This window comes from Schistocerca cancellata, chromosome 3 (genome assembly GCF_023864275.1).
Source record: "Schistocerca cancellata isolate TAMUIC-IGC-003103 chromosome 3, iqSchCanc2.1, whole genome shotgun sequence".
Classification (NCBI taxonomy): domain Eukaryota; kingdom Metazoa; phylum Arthropoda; class Insecta; order Orthoptera; family Acrididae; genus Schistocerca; species Schistocerca cancellata.
Window position 1 is genome coordinate 470,705,560 of NC_064628.1, and position 21,166 is coordinate 470,726,725.

Below are 21,166 nucleotides of genomic sequence, written 5' to 3' on the forward strand. Positions count from 1 at the left end.
TACCTTTGGAATATTTTGCCCAAGACGATACCATCATCATTTAATGATACAGTAAAGCTGCATGCCCTTGGGGAAAATTATGGCTGTAGTTTCCCTTACTTTCAGCCTTTCACAGTACCGGCACAATAAGGCTGTTTTCGTTAATGTTACAAGGCCAGACCAGTCAATCATCCAGACTATTACCCCTGCAACTACTGAAAAGGGTGCTGCCCCTCTTTAGGAACCACACATTTGTCTGGCCTCTCAACAGATACCCCTCCCATGTGGCTGTACCTACGGTACAGCTATCTGTATTGCTGAGGCATGCAAGCCTCCCCACCAACAGCAAGGTCATTTTTGCAGTAGCTTCCCTGTTGAATAGAAGTTAAATAACACAAAAGACATGTTTTGTAAAAGTAGTGGCTTTTGACTATATTATTCTTACCTCTTCAATTGAAAGGATAATGTGTGAACTATCCAATACCTCCAAATGGTATATCTTATGTAGGGATCATGAAAATAAGATAAGAGTGATTTGTGCATACTCACAGGCATATAGATAGTAATTTTTACCTTGCTCAATACACAAATGGAATAGGGCAGGAGACAGATAATACTGGTATGTAATACCTCCCGTCTGCCTTATACAGTGGCTTGAGGTGTGTGTAAGAAGATGTAGATGCAAACTTAGATGGTAGATGATTTAGGTATTGTAATATGTCTAGCCAAGTTCTCAACTCCATTTTTTTCTCAGATATTTTTCCTTTATTTACATTGGTGTAGCAGTCCCACATTAACATTTTTACAGGACTTAGAGTATGTGAACTGAAACCAATATAAATGGGCTTGAAAGCTAATGGAAAAAGAAATATTTTAATATCCTTTGATATTAGTGCCAAGCTTAACTTCCTCAATGACTTGAGTGACTTGAAACATGATCAGTCTTGTTAAACTGATTGAAAAATTTTATTGGAATGATTGGGCACAGACTTATTTGTCAGGTTAGCAGTTTGAATAGTTTAACATTATATTGGCAGAATATCTATTGATTGTTGATGTTACAGGAATGGGACATTGATCCATGGTTACCTTTTGGACCTGTGGTAGAGGCTGAAGGAAATCAGGCTTTCCTTACAGTGCATCCTCTCAAGTATAAAACAGCAGTTAAAATGCCATGGTTAATAGGTGTGAATGAGCATGAGGGACTACTCAGAACAGCAGGTAAAAACATGTACCATATTTATAAACTTGTATTTGACCTGAAATTCTGAAATGCAGTTTTTTTTCTGACAAAGATCTTGCTCTCTTACATTGTAAGAAAACTCTCCCTCCATCCCTCTCTCTCTCTCTCTCTTCTCTCTCTCTCTCTCTCTCTCTCTCTTTGTATGTCATATGTACAAATAGGCTTATCTTGCAGTTTCATATTTGCTTCAAGCAACAGGAAACCTGATGTTTCTCTCTCCCTCTCTCTCTCTCTCTCTCTCTTCCAGGACTGCCTACTGAAAGACCAAGAAAAAGGCAAAGTGTTCTAACAGAAGGGCATATATTATGCTAATTTCCATTTCATTGCCACAGTCATGTTTCCCTCTCCAGTCTGTTCCCTGATCTCTGTGTTTTTTGTTATGCCATTTTGAGTTATTCACAACTTGTATCTCTACATTGATCACTGAGCCATCTTTTCTTTTTGCATGGTCTTTGCATTTAGAGTTCATGTTTCAGTGGTGTAAGTGAAAGCTACCAACATACTTTGAGCCCAACCACAGTGAGAACTTAGTTTACCCAAATAACTCCAACCAATTTTTACTCTTCTTTTATTTCCTTTGCTGTTCACTGGGTTGTAGTTTTCTACTGCCTTCAATACAAAAACTTGTCTATTGGTTTTTGTGAGGTAATAGTTTATGTGCTCTATTTTATTTTTGTGTGTGCATCCTACATTGACATCTACATCTTTAATTGCAAGAAAATTGCATCACAGAGGTTACTTTACTTACCATTTTCACTTCCTCCTTTCCTCTTCCAGTTGTGTGGTAAGAAGAATTGGTGGTAAGCTTTGTGTGAACCCAAATCTCTTTAATTATAGCTTCATGGTCTGCTTGTGAGATCAGGAAGTAATTCGTTGGTAGTCTTTTCTAGTAATGTATGGTTTTGGTATTTTAACAGTAAATGATATGTGATGTACACTGTAGTGCCTGTCACTGGTAATGGATGAATATTTCCTTAATTTTGCCCTTACTAAAAGAATCTGTGACACAAAATGCACTGCTCTTCTGTGGTCTTTCTTATTTTCTCCACCAGGCCTAAACTGGTATAGATCCGGACCACTGAGCAATTCTCAAGTTATTGTCACATGAGGGTTTTGTTAGCTACTGTTTTTGTGGCTGGATTATTCTTCATGAGGATTCTTTCAGTGAACCTCTGTCTGACAGCATCTTTTCCTTCAATTAGTTTTATGTGATATTTCCACTTTACAACATTCTGTACGCATACTCTCATGTATTTAATGGATGTGACTGAGTGTTTAACAGTCATGTAATCATACAAAAATGGTTCTTTCTGGCTATTTATGTGGAATATATTACAGCTGTTTACACTGAGGGTCAACTGTCAGTTCCTACACCATGTGTCAATCCTCTAAAAATCTTCCTACACTTTGCTACTAGCTCATTTATATATTTATGTTTCTATGACACTCCACTGGAATGTGCCCAAAGAGTTACTTTTACATCTGCATTAAGAATGACAGGCTCTGTTCCGTCTGACTGGACTTCTTTTACCCGAATACACTTGTAGTTTGTACATTAAGTGACAATCTGGAATTGTATTTAACACCTTCTGGAAATCAAGGGATGTAACATAATGTATGAACAAAATGAGATCGGTTTCATATGCTCATTGTTTGTGGAATCTGCACTGATTCCTACAAAGAAGAATTTCAGTCTCCAAAAAGTCATAATATGTAACCATAAAACCTGTTCCCAAACTGTACAATAGACTGTTGACAGCTCAGGGCTGTGCCTGTGTGCAACTGTTGACTATTCTGAAAATGGGAGTGACCTGTGTATTTTTCCAGTCATCCTTTAGTGACCAATAGTAAACTGCTATAGGGAGAGGAGCAAGTTATTATGCTAACTCTATGTTCAGTTAGTAGCCTATCAGGTCGATTGTTGCCCCTGTTGACTTATTTTAGTTGATATTTTTGTCTTGTGTTCACTTATTTTGCTATATGTCAGTTTAATGTTTATGTGACAATTGAAAGGAGGAATAATTATGCAGTCTTCTTCAGCGAAACAATTTTGAAAATATGAATTTAGTATTTTGATTTTCTCTCTAACATCTTTCATTTCTATGCCATTTTGGTGACTGGACAGATGACTTTGATCCATTTGCTGATTTAACTTCAAGACCAAGATTTCTTAGGATTTTTTGTCAAATAGGCATATAGAATTTCACTTTTGAGCTCATCAAGCACTTCATGCATGGATCTCCTTATGCTAATTTTGACATTGTTCACTTTCGCATTTTCTACTATGCTCCTCATCTTTTTCCTTTTATTCTCATCATTTTAAGTTTAAGATATGAATATCTGATATTGTCCATATTCTTAGCTGAGGGGTCAGCCCATTTGACTGCAGTGCTGTGGGGCTGGGTTCGATTCCTGACTTGTCTGGAGATTTTCTCCACTTGGGGACTGGGTGTTGTGTTGTCCTCATCATCATTTCACCATAATTGACATGCAAGTCTCTCTTTGTGGCATCACCTAAAAATACTTGCAATTTGTCAGTCAAATTGCAAGGTGGGGACTCTTGGCCATCAACGCCATATGATTATTTCGTTTCATTTCATTTTATGTTGACTGCTCAGGTAATCAGAAATCTGTTCTTATCACACTTGCTAAGCAGTGCAATCTTCCTACCTTGCGCCAAGAGATGTGGCATATTGATTAGAATGATGGACTCACATTAGAGAGGACGATGGGCGAGGGTGTCACCTAGAGATTCGAATATGTTTCTTTTTAAATTCATACTGGTCACCCAGTTGGTGACAGGAAAACTCAGACCTCCTGGTCATGCTGCCTTCATTTGAAGAATAGTTGAAAATTGAAATTAAATAGTTCTGTATCTCGAAGTCAAAACCCACTGCAAGGCAAGAAAGTAGAGACATTTGAAAAAGGGCGTTACTGGCAAGGTGCACTGTTGGACTGTGTAATATGGTTTGTTCACTTTTACTTGATCTTCATAGCTCTACATTACACTATCGATCCACTCACCTGCTCCCCCCCCCCCCCCCCCCCCCCCCCAGCGATGCCCTTGATGATGGGTTAAATGCATGTCTGACCATCCAGATTTAAGTGTTCTGTGATTTCCCTACATTGCTCCAGTCAAATGCTTGGATGATTCATCTGAAAGGGCAGGGCCAATTTCCTTACCTATCCTTGCATAATCTGAGTTTATGCTCCATCTGTAGTGACCTTGTTGCCAGTGAGACAAACTCTAATCCTCCTTCCACTCCGTTCCTCCTACCTTGTTTTACATTCCTATTTATGTTTGTAGTCAGTGATGTTATAGTACCTGAATGATCAATGATACCCTGACCTATGTTAACTGAGTGGACAATGTTAGGGTTTGTTTAGAACCAGAAGCTAAAAAATATTATCCTCACAAGATGGTCTTTTGCCTACTACTTGCTCTAATCACTTTCATCTCTTTGTCTAAAGCTGGGAAGTTAAAATCTCCCCCTAGTAATATCAAATGGCTTGAAAATTTACAAACAACATTTTCCAAATTTTCCCTGAAATGTTGCATCACTGCTGCTCTGGAGGCAAGTATTCTATACAAGCATCCATTTGTCTTGTGTGATCCTCCCATAAGACTTATCTTCCCCCAAATTATTTCACCCTTGGAATCTGTAGTAACCTCAGCAGATGTTATTGTATTATTTAATGCTAATTTCACCCCAGTGGAGATTTTGAAGTTCCCTCCATCACAGTGAAAAACTGTATGGTGTCTCTAATAAAAGTTACATATGAATGTGGTGGTTACAGGCACACAACACATATGAATGGGTAAAATGATGAAATGCAACCCTTTTTACACGTCATTGTCACCGTGTCAGTGTAAACCACATTATAATCTGTTAGTTTACATTTCAAATAAAACTACACATAATGTGGTGCTCAGCCTGTATATGTCATACTTTCCAGAAGGGATTTAGTATTTCATTGCTATTAAATTCTTGTTTTAGTTAGGTTTCTGTCCTTATCACTTTGTGGGAATTATTATTATTTGCAAGCAAGATTAGTTCTAGGACATTTCCATGGGGACTTTTCTACATATGTTCCTACACTTACCTAATATTGCACTAACATTTTCTTTCTCAAATGTGTCACTGTGAATGCTACTCTCTATAATCCAAGAGTTGTAGGAGGCTCTGCTGCTGATATTAATTCAGCTCTGAAACTGGAACATAATTAATTGGGCCTGTAGTGGGATTTCTCTTTCATAAAAAGTCCACGTGTTTATGCCACATGTATTCTGCTACCCTAGTAATCACTCCCTGTGTGTAGTGCATACCTGACCTACTAAGAAGGTTCCTCCACAGTTTTCCATCTGATGGTAGAGTTCAAGAAACCTATTTTGTAGGTCACCACAGAATTGTCTGAGCCTCTGGGTTCAGCCTTCAACTGACAACAACCCAGAGAATTGTGTTTCATTATGGGACCGATACTGCAAAGTATTAGTTCAACTTCTGCCCCATATGCAACTCTAGCAGTCTTCACCATTTTATACAGCCACTTGTAGTAATAAAGATTGCCTATGAACCCAGGTGGCAAGCATCATTCATGCCAATATAAACCACAATTTGTAACTGGTATGTTCAATAGCCAGCAACAGAGCCTCCACCAAATCTTGGACATGAACACCAGCATGTTCACATTAAATGGGTTTTAATATTTCCAGTGTACAGGTAACTGACAGCATTCTCTGATAACAGTAAAATTACATAAATGCTTTGTGTGAAGTAGTAGAAAAAACTGCAATTGAATAATGTAAGGAAAATAACTGTGGCTTTTCTTCAAAGAAGCTGCTTCTCTAATAGCTATGTAGTATATTGACTGAAGCCACATAATAAATATAACCTAGTATTAATAATTAACTACTTATTTGAGTAGATTAGCACTAGTTTTGAATTGTTGTTCATGTACTTTACAGCAGTAGCCTAACAGTAAATGTTTAACTCAGTTCATTCCACATATCTTTTTGTGCTGGAATTTACAGAATACAAAGTGTGAATGAGAAATTCTGTAAGACTTGTAGCACCTCCAGAACCATTTAACTGATTTGAAGAGCTTAACCATAATTACTGTTTTTTATTTAGTCCTAACATTTTTATTACAATGTGAACTGTATTGTGATACAATCCTTATTATTCATCAGCCATAACAGTGGATATCTGATTTCAAAATTTGTCATACAAAAAAAATTGTCATGTGCCTAGAGCCTCCCATCGGGTAGACCGTTCGCCAGGTGCAAGTCTTTTGATTTGACGCCACTTCAGCGGCTTGCACATCCATGGGGATGAAATGATGATAATTAGGACAACACAACTCCCAGTCCCTGAATTGATAAAATCTCCGACCTAGCCGGGAATTGAACCCAATCCCATGGGTATGACATTCAGTCACACTGACCACTCAGCTACCAGGGGCAGACTGTGATACAAAGAAGCATAAATTATTATTTAGGTGTAGCTCCTAGAAGATTATGCATGCATGAAATTCTCATTTCCTGTAAAATACTTTTACAGTTAAAACATTTGTTTGTTATTGGTGCGTATAAAACAAGTAGACATATTGTTCCATGCATACTGACATAAGTACACTGAATTAAGATAACAGTTTGTACTGAGTATGGTATGTTGTTTTGTAATAAATACTAATAGATCTAATTTTTGTACACAAATTTCAGCTATCTTTTCAAATGAGTCCCTGAGGCAAGAGATTCAAGACAGTTTCCAGAAGCTGCTGCCCATATCGTTGCTATACGAAAAAGCACCAAATGCACATCTTATTACAAATGAAATATACAGATTTTACATGTCTTCTGGAGGATTTTCTTTTAATGCACTGACAAATGTAAGCATTGCTGAATGTTAATAAGATTTATGAAGGTAAAATAATATTTTAGAACATAAACAGTTCTGAAGAAAACGTAGGACTTGCCTTATACATGGCATAATCTGAACTTGACAAGGAGTTGTAAACAAGTATACATGTTTTCCACAAAAGTGTTCTGTTTATGTGAGTATACCACACTTTAAATTGAACCAAAATCTGGGACACTATTTTAAGTGTCAAGTATATCGATCCATTTTGTAACATGATGAAGCTATAAACAAAAAATAATATTACAGAAACTGACTCTGTCCACAAAAGTCTCCATCCATATGGTTACAGTTTTTTACAGGTTGACGGAGTAACGTGAAGCACTGAAGGCACTAAACTCGTATTTTGGAAGAGAGAGATCTCTTGTCTGGCAATACTTATTTAGACAGGATAACTGCTACAATAATACCTTAGCTGATTCCCCCCATTATTCCAGTCAGAATTAGCTAATGGTCTGTTGACACTGACCTCAATTTAAATGTCATCTCATAGCATCCTACCTTCCTGTATTAGTAAACAGTTATCCATTAAACTGACAATATCTAAATTCTCCAGTTAAATAATATGCTATGGAGCTGGAAGTATATATTATTCAGTGTCTATATAAACTTCATTGTGTGTTTGCAACTGTATCACTTGTAACATTTCTTGGACTTGAGCTTTATAAGAAGCACACACTGCAAGACTGAAGGCTATCTGATAATATTTTGGGCACATAATGTGGCACAGAAAGCATTACAACTGAGCAGAGACTATGGGAGAATCGCTCCAGAGGTGATACAGACAAAAAATCTGGAAATCTACTGATGTAAGTAACTTTGAGACAGAGCAGATTTCCCTGCACCTGTGAATGATAATCTCATAAAGATGAAACTGGTCAGCCATCCAAGTGCTGCTGTTATGAACATCTAGGGAAAAGTGGTTTTAAGGGCAAAGAAACCATGAGTATATGTTACACATGAACACCACATACCAGAACATAAAGGTCAGAGGCTTCCCCACTGTGTAAGGTAAGGATATGCAGTGATCTGTGGCAGGTATGACAACATATTACAGTATTGGTGCAGATAGAACTGTTTTAGAGCACACCATTCAGGCCACATTGTTGGACATGTGGCTCTACACCAGATGATCCCTACATGTTTCCATGTTGACTCAACATCATTGCCACTTATGATTGTGGTTGGCACAGGATCATCAATATTGGATGGTATATTAATGGAAATGTGTCACATGGTCAAATTAATCACATTTCTTTTTACACTAATTTGATGGTCATGTCTGGACACACTCCCATCCAGGCAAGGAACTGCTGAAAACATGCACTGAGCCACAAATGTAGGCTGGTAAAGCAGTATCACACTATGGAGGACATTCACCTGGTCTTCCATGTAGACAAACAGCATATTTTCATGCTTGATGTCTTCCCTGACAGCAGTAGCATTCTCCAGAAGGGTAACTGTCCATGTCACAAGACCAGAAATGTAATTAGATTTGATTTGATGTAGCACTAAGCTACAAAACAATGGCACCAAGTGTAAATTGCAACTATGTTGGTTTCCTGAATAAGTGCAAGAGAAATAATAAAAAGTACTTAACGTGTAACAAATTTGATGTATATCGTGATCAAATATGTAATGGATGTTTTATTACCAAAAAAGTTTCTGAAAGAAGAAAGAGGGTGCCACAAAATTGCAAAAATGAAATCTCACACAGAACAGCACATCATTGTATGAACTGCAAGAGCAGACATCTGAACTCTGCTACTACAGGACACATGCTATAAAGGTCATAATGTGCATAATCTGTAAAACTATGTATCATTTTACATGTGTAAATGTGAATCCAAGACAAAAACAATGCTATTGCAAAAGGTGTAATGTCTACAGCCTTGGCAAAACAATAACAAAAGACTGCAAGGAAGAAACCATTGCTATGCTGTTAGAAGAGATTAATGCTTTAAAATATAAACATGACACTCTCAAGAAACTAAACAATGAATGTGACAATAAAAGAAACAGTGAATTGTTATTAGATACTGGTGCTAAGACTTGGGGCAAGAAATGTAGTGGTGTATGTAAAAAATGCAGGAAAATCACTAAAAGCAGTATTGTATGTGTGAAGTGTGAGTCAAAATTTCATTTTCAGTGTGCAAATACAGACTCCTCATTGAAAGGAAATGAGAACTTAACAAAAACATGGAAGTTCAATATGTGTACTGATATGCAAAATAGGCCAGCAGATATTCCTATAAAAACAGATTTGAAGTGCTCAGTGATGATAGTGACAATGATGCTTTTGTAGGGCACACTGAACATATCCAAATACCGAGTGTTACAATAACCACTATCAAGAACACTACAATATGAAGATATACAAATTCTACATGGTGCTGTTCCCATTCCTGAAAACACTTCCAACATGATTCAGATTGTAATTGTCTGACATGACAAAGCTTGTGATTCTCACTGATAGTCATGGATGGGAATGGCTTCTTGAGTAAATGAAGTGGCAGAAACTCTGAAAGCAACAGGTTTTGTCAAGCCTGGGGCACTGTTTCAAGTAATGAAGTATGTTAATTCCAAGGAAATCAGTGAGTTATTATCAGAGGGTTATATTATACTATTTGGTGGCTCAAACAACATGTTCCAAAATGAAACTTTAGTAGCCTACCAAGAACTAAAGAAGTGCTTGAGTTATCTGGGACACACAAATGTCATATATATCAACATTCTGCACTGATATGATATACTGCACTGGTCATGTGTGGACAAAGAGATCACCACTGCAGATGAACATCTCTCAAACATATGCAGTTGTTTATTGACAAAAGCCACGCATATTGGATGAACTTCCAGAATCCATTGTACATTCATGTGCAAATATCCAACTGAACATGTTGCAGTCAGTAGTTCGTGCTGCAGTTCGATGGCATCGTTTGTGTGTGGATGATAATGGTGACTATTTTCAACCCCTACAGTGATATCTTAAAGTTGAACTTTAAGCTACACTTTCACCAAAAATGAGACAACTCCATCAATTAGTTTGCAAGTTAGGGACTTTTAAACAGTGGATACATTTTTTTGGACCCCCTCTGTATATGAAGTCCCTCAGGGCTCTATCCTTGGGCCACTAATTTTCCTGATATACAGTAATGATCTACCAAATACAATTAATGACAGAGAAAAAATAGTCATGTTTGTGGATGATATGAGTATTCTGATCAAGGATCCCAACTCTCCAATGAAGATACAGTGCTGACAGTCACTAACCAAGTACACAAATGGTTCACAGCAAACAGCCTAACCCTAAATTTTGCAAAAACTAACATTATACAGTTTTAAACATTAAATAAAAAACTCTACATTCCTGAAATGATCAAACACCAAAAAATTTATGAAATGACACATACAAAATTTCTAGGCATCCATATAGACAGCCAGCTAAGATGGGCAGAGTAATTTGATCAGCTGGTCAAAAAAACGTAGCACAGAGTGTTTTGCTCAGAGAGCTACTTCTCACCTTGTTAACAGAGAAATTTTGCTTTTGTCATGTTTTTCATATTTCCATTCTGTTCTCTCTTATGGTATTATGTTCTGAGGAAAGGCTACACATTACAAAAACAAGCTGCAAGTTTGATACGTGTGGTCTGCAGAGGTCTCTTCAGGTCAGTCAGGATACTCACTGTTACAAATCAATATATGTACTCACTGACTATCTTTGTAGCCAGCTGCAAGGAATTATCCCAAAAAGACTGTGAAATTCATAAGCATTACAAAATACAGGGGAAAAATTTCCACCAAGGCTCTGCAACTTTGACAAATTCCATAGGGGAATAACTGAATCAGGAATAAAAGTTTATAACAAGCTTCCCATCAGTACAAAAAAGGAATTTGGCAACATGCAGGTATTGATAACATGCGAGGGAAAGTAAAATTTTCCTCAGAGTACAAACTTATTATAAAATGAGTAAACTCGTAGAGTTATAAGACATCCTTTGAGTAAAAATACAGGAAAGAAAATCTGCAAAATTGTGTATTTCTAACATAAATTGTAGTTAAAAAATGCAAATTTATTTATACCATAGATTAAAATGTGTACTGACATTTATTCTACACTATTAAATCTTCACTTGAACTTACTTGTTGTTGTTGTGGTCTTCAGTCCTGAGACTGGTTTGATGCAGCTCTCCATGCTACTCTATCCTGTGCAAGCTTCTTCATCTCCCAGTACTTACTGCAAGCTACATCCTTCTGAATCTGTTTAGTGTATTCATCTCTTGGTCTCCCTCTACGATTTTTACCCTCCACTCTGCCCTCCAATGCTAAATTTGTGATCCCCTGATGCCTCAGAACATGTCCTACCAACCGATCCCTTCTGCTAGTCAAGTTGTGCCACAAACTTCTCTTCTCCCCAATCCTATTCAATACCTCCTCATTAGTTACGTGATCTACCCACCTTATCTTCAGCATTCTTCTGTAGCACCACATTTTGAATCTTCTATTCTCTTCTTGTCTAAACTATTTATCATCCATGTTTCACTTCCAAACATGGCTACACTCCATACAAATACTTTCAGAAATGACTTCCTGACATTTAAATCTATACTCGATGTTAACAAATTTTCTTCTTCAGAAACGCTTTCCTTGCCATTCCCAGTCTACATTTTATATCCTCTCTACTTAGACCCTCATCAGTTATTTTGCTCCCCAAATAGCACAACTCCTTTACTACTTTAAGTGTCTCATTTCCTAATCTAATACCCTCAACATCACCTCGTTTTGCTTTTGTTGATGTTCATCTTATATCCTCCCTTCAAGACACTATCCATTCCGTTCAACTGCTCTTCCAAGTCCTTTACTGTCTCTGACAGAATTACAATGTCATCGGCGAACCTCAAAGTTTTTATTTCTTCTCCATGGATTTTAATACCTACTCCGAACTTTTCTTTTGTTTCCTTTACTGCTTGCTCAATATACAGATTGAATAACATTGGGGAGAGGCTACAACCCTGTCACACTCCCTTCCCAACTGCTGCTCCCCTTTCGTGCCCCTCAACTCTTATAACTGCCATTTGGTTTGTATACAAATTGTAAACAGCCTTTCGCTCCCTATATTTCACCCCTGCCATCTTCAGAATTTAAGAGATTATTCCAGTCAACATTGTCAAAAGCTTTGTCTAAGTCTACAAATGCTAGAAACGTAGGTTTGCCTTTCCTTAATCTCGCTTCTAAGATAAGCTGTAGGGTCAGTATTGCCTCACGTATTCCAATATTTCTAAAGAATACAAACTGATCTTCCCCAAGGTCAACTTCTACTAGTTTTTCCATTCGTCTGTAAAGAATTCACGTTAGTGTTTTGCTGCCGTGACTTATTAAACTGATTGTTTGGTAATTTTCACATCTGTCAACACCTGCTTTCTTTGGGATTGGAATTATTATATTCTTCTTGAAGTCTGAGGGTATTTCACCTGTCTCATACATGTTGCTCACCAGATGGTAGAGTTTTGTCAGGACTAGCTCTCCCAAGGCTGTCAGTAGTTCTAATGGAATGTTGTCTACTCCTGGGACCTTGTTTCGAGTCTGGTCTTACAGTGCTCTGTCAAACTCTTCACGCAGTATCATATCTCTCATCTCATCTTCATCTACATCCTCTTCCATTTTCATAATATTGTCCCCAAGTGCATTGCCCTTGTATAGGCCCTCTATATACTTCTATATACTCCTTCCACCTTTCTGCTTTCTCTTCTTTGCTTATAACTGGGTTTCCATCTGAGCTCTTAATATTCATACAAGTGGTTCTCTTTTCTCCAAAGGTCTCTGTAACTTTCCTGTAGGCAGTATCTATCTTACCCCTAGTGAGATAAGCCTCTACATCCTCACATTTATCCTCTAGCCATCCCTGCTTAGCCATTTTGCACTTCCTGTCGATCTCATTTTTGAGACTTTTGTATTCCTTTATGCCTGCTTCATTTACTGCATTTTTATATTTTTTCCTTTCATCAATTAAATTCAATATTTCTTCTGTTACCCAAGGATTTCTACTAGCCCTCGTCTTTTTACCTACTTGATCCTCTGCTGCCTTCACTACTTCATCTCTCAAAGCTACCCATTCTTCTTCTACTGTATTTCTTCCCCCATTCCTGCCATTTGTTCCCTTACCCTCTCCCTGAAACTCTGTACAACCTCTGGTTTAGTCAGTTTATCCAGGTCCCATCTCCTTAAATTCCCACCTTTTTGCAGTTTCTTCAGTTTTAATCTACAGTTCATAACCAACAGATTGTGAATCCACATCTGCCCCTGGAAATGTCTTACAATTTAAAACCTGGTTCCTAAATCTCTGTCTTACCATTATATAATCTATCTGAAATCTGTCAATATCTCCAGGCTTCTTCCATGTATACAATCTTCTTTCATGATTCTTGAACCAAGTGTTAGCTATGATTAAGTTGTGCTCTGTGCAAAATTCTACCAGGCGGCTTCCTCTTTCATTTCTTACCCCTAATCCATATTCACCTACTACGTTTCCTTCTCTCCCTTTTCCTACTACCGAATTCCAGTCACCCATGACTATTAAATTTTCATCTCCCTTCACTATCTGAATAATTTATTTTATTTCATCACACATTTCATCAATTTCTTCATCATCTGCAGAGCTAGTTGGCATATAAACTTGTACTACTGTAGTAGGCGTGGGCTTCGTGTCTATCTTGGCCACAATAATGCATTCACTGTGCTGTTTGTAGTAGCTTACCCGCATTCCTATTTTTTGTATTCATTATTAAACCTACTCCTGCATTACCCCTATTTGACTTTGTATTTATAACCCTGTATTCACCTGACCAAAAGTCTTGTTCCTCCTGCCTCCGAACTTCACTAATTCCCACTATATCTAACTTTAACCTATCCATTTCCCTTTTTAAATTTTCGAACCTACCTGCCCGATTAAGGGATCTGACATTCCACACTCCGATCCATAGAACGCCAGTTTTCTTTCTCCTGATAACGACGTCCTCTTGAGTAGTCCCCGCCCGGAGATCCGAATGGGGGGACTGTTTTATCTTCGGAATATTTTACCCAAGAGGACGCCATCATCATTAACCATACAGTAGAGCTGCGTGCCCTCAGGAAAAATTACGGCTGTAGTTTCCCCTTGCTTTCAACCGTTCGCAGTACCAGCACAGCAAGGCCGTTTTGGTTGGTGTTACAAGGCCATATCAGTCAATCATCCAGACTGTTGCCCCTGCAACTACTGAAAAGGGTGCTGCCCCTCTTCAGGAACCACACATTTGTCTGGCCTCTCAACAGATACCCCCCCCCCCCCCCCCCCCCCCCGTTGTGGTTGCATTTACGGTACGGCTATCCTTATGGCTGAGGCACGCAAGCCTCCCCACCAACGGCAAGGTCCATTGTTCATGGGGGGGGGGATGAACTTACTTATGTGATTAAAATAATAATTTTGTACCTTAATTTAAATCATAATGACAAAATTTAAATTTTGTTATTTATTTGTGACACTGGGATAAAGTTGTGTACTTCTGTTCACTCTGCTATTTTAAGCACTGGCTTGAACTTATACCAGTAAAATGAAGGCTGTAATCAGTCATTCATAGAAAATAAGTATTTGTATGATATATAAAATGCTCACATAATTTTGTATTATTTGAATTGACTTACCCTATATTACTAGTACATGCTTTGTTTAATATGTAATCAGCAGGACTGAATAAAAGAATCAAATAAAATTAGCAGAAGTTTCAAAAAGTTCACAAGTGGCGGTGGTTGGCTTAGAAAATTACATTATGCTTTCTGAATGCAGACAGAGTCACCATACGTTTTGATTACCAAGCACTGAATAATGAACCCGTTACTTTGCAGGATCATTACCAAGCACTGAGCAGCCCACATAGATATTCACATTTTAACTACTGGGAGTTTACTGAATGCTACTTCATGCACAATACATAGTTATAGACATGCATATTACAGTAATTACAAAATGGTAAAATACAAGAGAATTACAAAGTAATTAACATTATCATTACAAGTCAGTGTACTCACTTTTAAGCATCATGACCACATGAAACAAGCATCTCTGTCCCATATGATTTCTAACTTCTTCTGCTGGAGAAGTAGATTGTAAACCTTGATTTAATCTATCCACCTGATTGCTGCTCTCTTCTTTGGCCTTGGGCCCTCAGTCTTTCCTTCCATGATTATTTTTTTTTCTTCTCACAAGATTGCCAAAGAACTGGAGAATATTTTGGCTAACATGAGAGGGAAGGTGCTCGGAGATATTAAGTTGCTCAATAATGGTCTCATTAGTTTCTCTTTCAGTCCCTTTTAAGTGCTGCATCTTGCAACAACACTAAAGCTCAAATGCTTTGAAGTGCTCTGGCATTGAGTGTCCATGTTTCACAACTGTAAAAAAAGACATGAGTGTTTTGACAATCCAGATTCTTGTACTGTTTGTTATCACTCTGTTCTGCCAGATTGTGGTGAATTTCCTCATAGCAGTTTATCCTAGTGTGTCCACCTTCTTATCTCACCTTCACAACTTTCTGTGCTACAGATGGTTGCCCGAAGACAAATGAAAGTAAATAGACATCCTATTCCTGTAACTGGAATTAATATAAAAGGTAAAAAACTGAAACATATAAAGATAAAATATGCAGTGAAAAAATTTGTTTAATCAAAATCTGTATAGTTAGAAAATGGAAAAAATAGTAGGTCTTGCTTTACAGGAGAGAAGTTTTAACATGCATGGAGATTCTCACCAAGAAAGAATAATTTGAAAAGACTAACATGTATACATTTTTGAAACAGAAAGAGACTGTAGCTACAAAATTATAACATTGGATTTTGGAAAGTATTACAGCTTAAGATTAAAACATTGGAGCACACAAATATCTTAGATATGGATAACTACTGAAATATGAAGTTTTAAGGAAATTACTTGTATGAGGAAAATGTGGGCTTTCAAATAATCCACAATAGCTAAATGTGCTACTGTCATCACTGATTGGTGCACCATAATGTAAATTATGAAGTCTGTTGAAATACTGCATGGATAAGAATTTGTCAGTTTTGACCACTCAGTACATGCATTACCTGTATACTGAAAAAAAAAGAACAAAAAATTTAAGGAGTAAAATTATAGCAAGTGGAACTGTTCCACCTAGCTATGTTTCACCATGTCAAATGGCAGACATTAAAGCATTTTCAGAACTTATCATAACCAAGGATGACAGTCCTCATGCTCTATCAGATTTAGAACCATGGATCTGCCAAACAGACCTGGTCAAAGTTTCCTGAGTTGCTTCTGATTTGTCAAGAACCAAGGCGCATCAGGAGATATGGTGAGGATTACTGCCACTTAAATTATGTTGCGATTTGTGGGTGGATATTTTTATGTCTAAATGTGGTATTGATTTATCTAATTATAAAGAGGGAGTTGTATAGCTTTGTTGCCTGGGAAATCCCAAGGGATTGGTTCACCTACCTGATTGGAAAGGGTTCTGTTCTGTTTCTCTGTGGATGATCACACCTTTCCATAGTTGTATGACAGTTGTGGTATAAGTGTGTCTGTTGAGTGTAAGTGATCATAGTGGCTGTGGGATCAGGTTCATGTGCTATGATGATTAAATAAGACAGTAGGTGAAACCCAGTGCAGGTACATAGCCTTCTCCACTCAAGGAGCACCAAGGGGTCAGCTGGGCTTAATGCACCCATTCTCAATTCATGACATTCTGAGCAGAGGTTTATAATGAAGTTTAAGACTTGTCCCAAAATCTTATGATCAGGAACCTTGCATCATTACCTCTCCTTTCCTAGCTGACCAACTACTGCCATCAGGATTTGAAATGGCTACACCAAAGTTGAGTACCACCACTCATTGAACTCATCTATGGAGCGGGTTTCTGATGTAGTGTTTGTTGCTCAGAAGACATTTAATTTCATTTGTACAAAAATTTGTTATCTTTATTTGGACTGGTTATGTGTGTTTTCTTCTTCATTGCTGTAAATTCCAAGGACCATTCATGAGATAGGCGTATTTTTATGTCATTCTAGAATATACAGGGTGACAATTATTGAACTATATGAAATAAAATTGTCATAACATCTGAACGGTTTGTATTAGGATGTTCAAACTGCATGGTTGTCTGTGGGGCATAATGGGAATTAGTATGCACTGTGTTTCAAACCAGAGCCAGGGAACTGATCAGATGAGCTGCACAACAGATGGGAATCAACTGGGAGACACTGCGAGAATTTGTTGTTCAAGATCTGCACCTCTTCTCATTCAAAATTCAAACCCATCAACCATTATGCCCCAGGGCCATGGAACAGTGGCTGTATTTCACCAACACTATTGTCCACAGAACCGACGAACAGGACTTTGAAGTGAATAGGGTTTGGTTTAGTGACAGAGCCCACTTTCATTTGGATGGGTTCATCAATAAGCAAACCTGGCACATTTGGGAGACTCAGAATCTACATTTCACAATTGAGAAGTTTCTTCACCCTCAGCGGGTGACTCTGTGGTGTGATATGTCCAGTCACTGAATAATTGCTGTGATATTCTTGATCGCATGGTGACTACCAAATGGCAGGTGAAAGTTTTGGTACATGATTTCATCTCCATTATCCAAAGTGACTCTGATTTCAACAGTATATGGTTCATGCAAGATGGAGCTCGACCCTATTGAAGCAGGAGAGTGTTTGATGTCCTGTAATAGCACTCTGGGGACCACATTCTGGCTCTGGGGTACTTAGAGGCCACTGGCATGGACCATATTCTCTGAATCTGAACACATGCGACTCCTTGTTGTGGAGCTATATTAAAGACAAGGTGTACAGCAATAACCCCAAAACCACTGCTGAGCTGAAAACAATCATTCAGAAGGTCATGCAGAATTTTGCTATTTGTCTGTGCCACATTATTGCCAATGATGGCAGGCATATTGAATATGACATAACATACATTTGAATTCCTGTAGTGGCATTTACATGTTGAGTAAACTGTGTGCATGTTGTAGTTTGTAACTAATTTACATTTTTCAATAATTGTCACCCTGTAAGTGTATACTTACAAGAAAGAGTGTCAAATACCATTTAGTTTGCAGAAATAATTTGTACCTTGAAGGTGTCCCTGAAAAGTTAATTGGATTTGAACTGCTTAATAGTCAGCTGCTATTTGGATGACTAAATTTTCATCAATATATCTAAAATTATTCCATATAGCGCTAAATAATTTCTTGTTTAGTTATTACAATGAATCCATGCACTTTTATTTATTCTAATTTGTGGTTGCTGTTGTTTTGATGGTTAGTGTTACATGGCTTACAAGTTCATTTGGAATATTTTTGCAGGTATTTACAGATGGATTATTTGTATGGAATACTGATGAAGCAGTAAGACTCAGCAAAGATTCTGCTCCAGTGTATTATTACTTTTTTAATTATAGAGGAGTGTTTAGCTTTAGCAAAGTTTTTGCACATTGGAATGCTACTACTGGTGAGAAATTATACATGTTGCCTTTTTTGTTTTTTGATGTCTTTTTTCCGCAGTTGCTGACATACAAGTTGTATAGATTGAGTACTGTCTTTTGCAACTGTAATGGAAATCTTATTAAGACCAGACATGTTTTGCTTTAATATAAAGCATTTTCAGTATGCCAGATTTCTTTTTTGTTTACTTCATTCTTGTCATTCTTCCACTGTATGTTTTGGATGTTCAGCACACAGCACTCTCAGTGCACTAAATATTCACATTTCTGTGTTGAGAGGAACTAATGTCATCTCACCATTAAAAAGAAAAAATACACATGGAAGAACAATAAACACCAATAAACCTGATCAATGAGGATGCTTTAGAATAAAGCAAAATGCATCTGGCCTTAATAAGACTTCCACTACAGTTGCATAAGATGGTAATTAACCTATAGAACTGAAATGATAAATTTATTCATGTTGATTCATGAGTCTCTCTCTCTCTCTCTCTCTCTCTCTCTCTCTCTATCTATCTATCTATCTATCTATCTAAATGATTAATGGAAAATCTCATATAAAGATGTGAAACAAATACTAACAAAGAGATAGAGGGGCTGGCCAGTACTTACCTCAGCTCAGTACAGCCGATAGATACACACAAAACAAAACCGAAAATTTATGTTCCTAGCTTTCGGAACAAATGTTCCTTCATCAGGGAGGAGAGAGGGGAAAGAAAGGGAAGAAGGGAAAGGAGATTCAGTTACTCACAACCCAGGTTATGAAGCAACAGGGAAAGGAAAATAGGGAGGGTAGCAAGGATGGAGGCATGGTTGTCACAGGGAAGCCAAAGATATTCTACTGTAAGTACTGTGCCAGCTTCAAACCAAAGAGGATGCATACAGAAGTAAAGAGGTATATAGTATAAAGATAAACACAACTATGCAGGATGAAAAGATGCGTGAATGGCTAAGAGGAAAGGGAAAGAGGAGAAGACTGAAGAGTAAATGGGAGTGAGGTTGTTTAACGTAGGTTCAGTCCAGGGGGATGGCGGGATGAAAGGATGTGTTGGAGTGCAAGTTCCCATCTCCGCAGTTCAGAGGGACTGGTGTTGGGTGGGAGAAGCCAAATGGCACATACAGTGTAGCAGGTTCCTAGGTCCCTAGAATTATGCTGCAGGGCATGCTCCGCTACTGGGTATTGGGCATCTCCTAGGCGGACAGTTCGTCTGTGTCCGTTCATGCGCTCACCAGTTTAGTTGTTGTCATGCCGATGTAAAAGGCTGTGCAGTGCAGGCATGTCAGTTGATAAATGACATGTGTAGTTTCACATGTGGCCCTGCCTTGAATTGTGTACATTTTACCAGTAGCGGGGCTGGAGTAAGTGGTTGTGGGGGGATGCATGGGGCAGGTTTTGCAGCGGGGTCGGTTACAGGGGTAGGAACCGCTGGGTAGAGAAGGTAGTCTGGGAATATTGTAGGGTTTAACAAGGATGTTACGGAGGTTAGGGGGCCGACGAAAGGAAACTCTGGGTGGTGTGGGGAGAATTTTGTCAAGGGATGATCTCATTTCAGGGGTTGACTTGAGAAAATCATATCCCTGGCGGAGTAATTTGTTGATGTTTTCGAGGCCAGGATAATATTGGGTGACAAGGGGGATGCTTCTGTGTGGTCTGGGGGTAGGAACATTGTTGTTGGACGGGGAGGAATGTATTGCTCGAGAGATCTGTTTGTGGACAAGGTCTGCAGGATAGTTGCGGGAGAGGAAAGCACTGGTCAGGTTATTGGTGTAATTGTTGAGGGATTCGTCACTGGAGCAGATACGTTTGCCATGAATACCTAGGCTGTAGGGAAGGGAGCGTTTGATGTGGAATGGATGGCAGCTATCAAAGTGAAGGTACTGTTGTTTGTTTGTGGGTTTGATATGGACAGAGGTGTGGATGTGAGCTTCAACAAGATGAAGGTCAACATCCAGGAAGGTGGCTTGGGTTTTGGAGAAGGACCAGGTGAAATTCAGATTCGAAAAGGAGTTGAGGTTATGGAGGAAATTAAGGAGTGTTTCTTCACCATGAGTCCAGACCACAAAGATGTCATCTATAAACCTATACCAGGCCAGGGGAAGCAGCTGTTGGGTCTTCAGGAAAGCCTCCTCCATGCGGCCCATGAAGAGGTTGGCATAGGACGGAGCCATCCTGGTTCCCATGGCCGTTCCCCTGATTTGTTTGTAGGTCTGGCCTTCAAAAGTGAAGTAATTATGGGTGAGGATGAAGTTGGTAAGTGTGATGAGGAACGAGGTTTTTGGAAGATCTTCGGGTGGGCGTTGGGAGAGGTAGTGCTCAAGGGCAGAGAGACCATGGGTATGTGGGATGTTTGTGTAAAGGGATGTAGCATCTATGGTGACAAGAAAGGTTTCAGGTGGGAGAGGAGTGGGAATGGATTTGAGGCGTTCTAGGAAATGGTTTGTGTCTTTGATGTAGGATGGGAGTCTGCGGGTGATAGGTTGGAGGTGCTGGTCTACCAGAGCTGAGATACGTTCGGT

General features: G+C 38.5%; 1 protein-coding gene across 1 annotated transcript in view; it reads left to right on the plus strand.

Moving 5' to 3' along the window:
* The window catches only part of LOC126175240 (juvenile hormone esterase-like), a 170,181-nt gene that overhangs the window by 117,815 nt on the left and 31,200 nt on the right, over positions 1-21,166 (plus strand). The window contains exons 6-8 of the mRNA XM_049921879.1: positions 1,044-1,200; positions 6,945-7,111; positions 18,513-18,657. Of these exons, the coding sequence (XP_049777836.1) occupies positions 1,044-1,200; positions 6,945-7,111; positions 18,513-18,657 (469 nt within the window). The remainder of the gene's footprint in view (positions 1-1,043; positions 1,201-6,944; positions 7,112-18,512; positions 18,658-21,166) is intronic.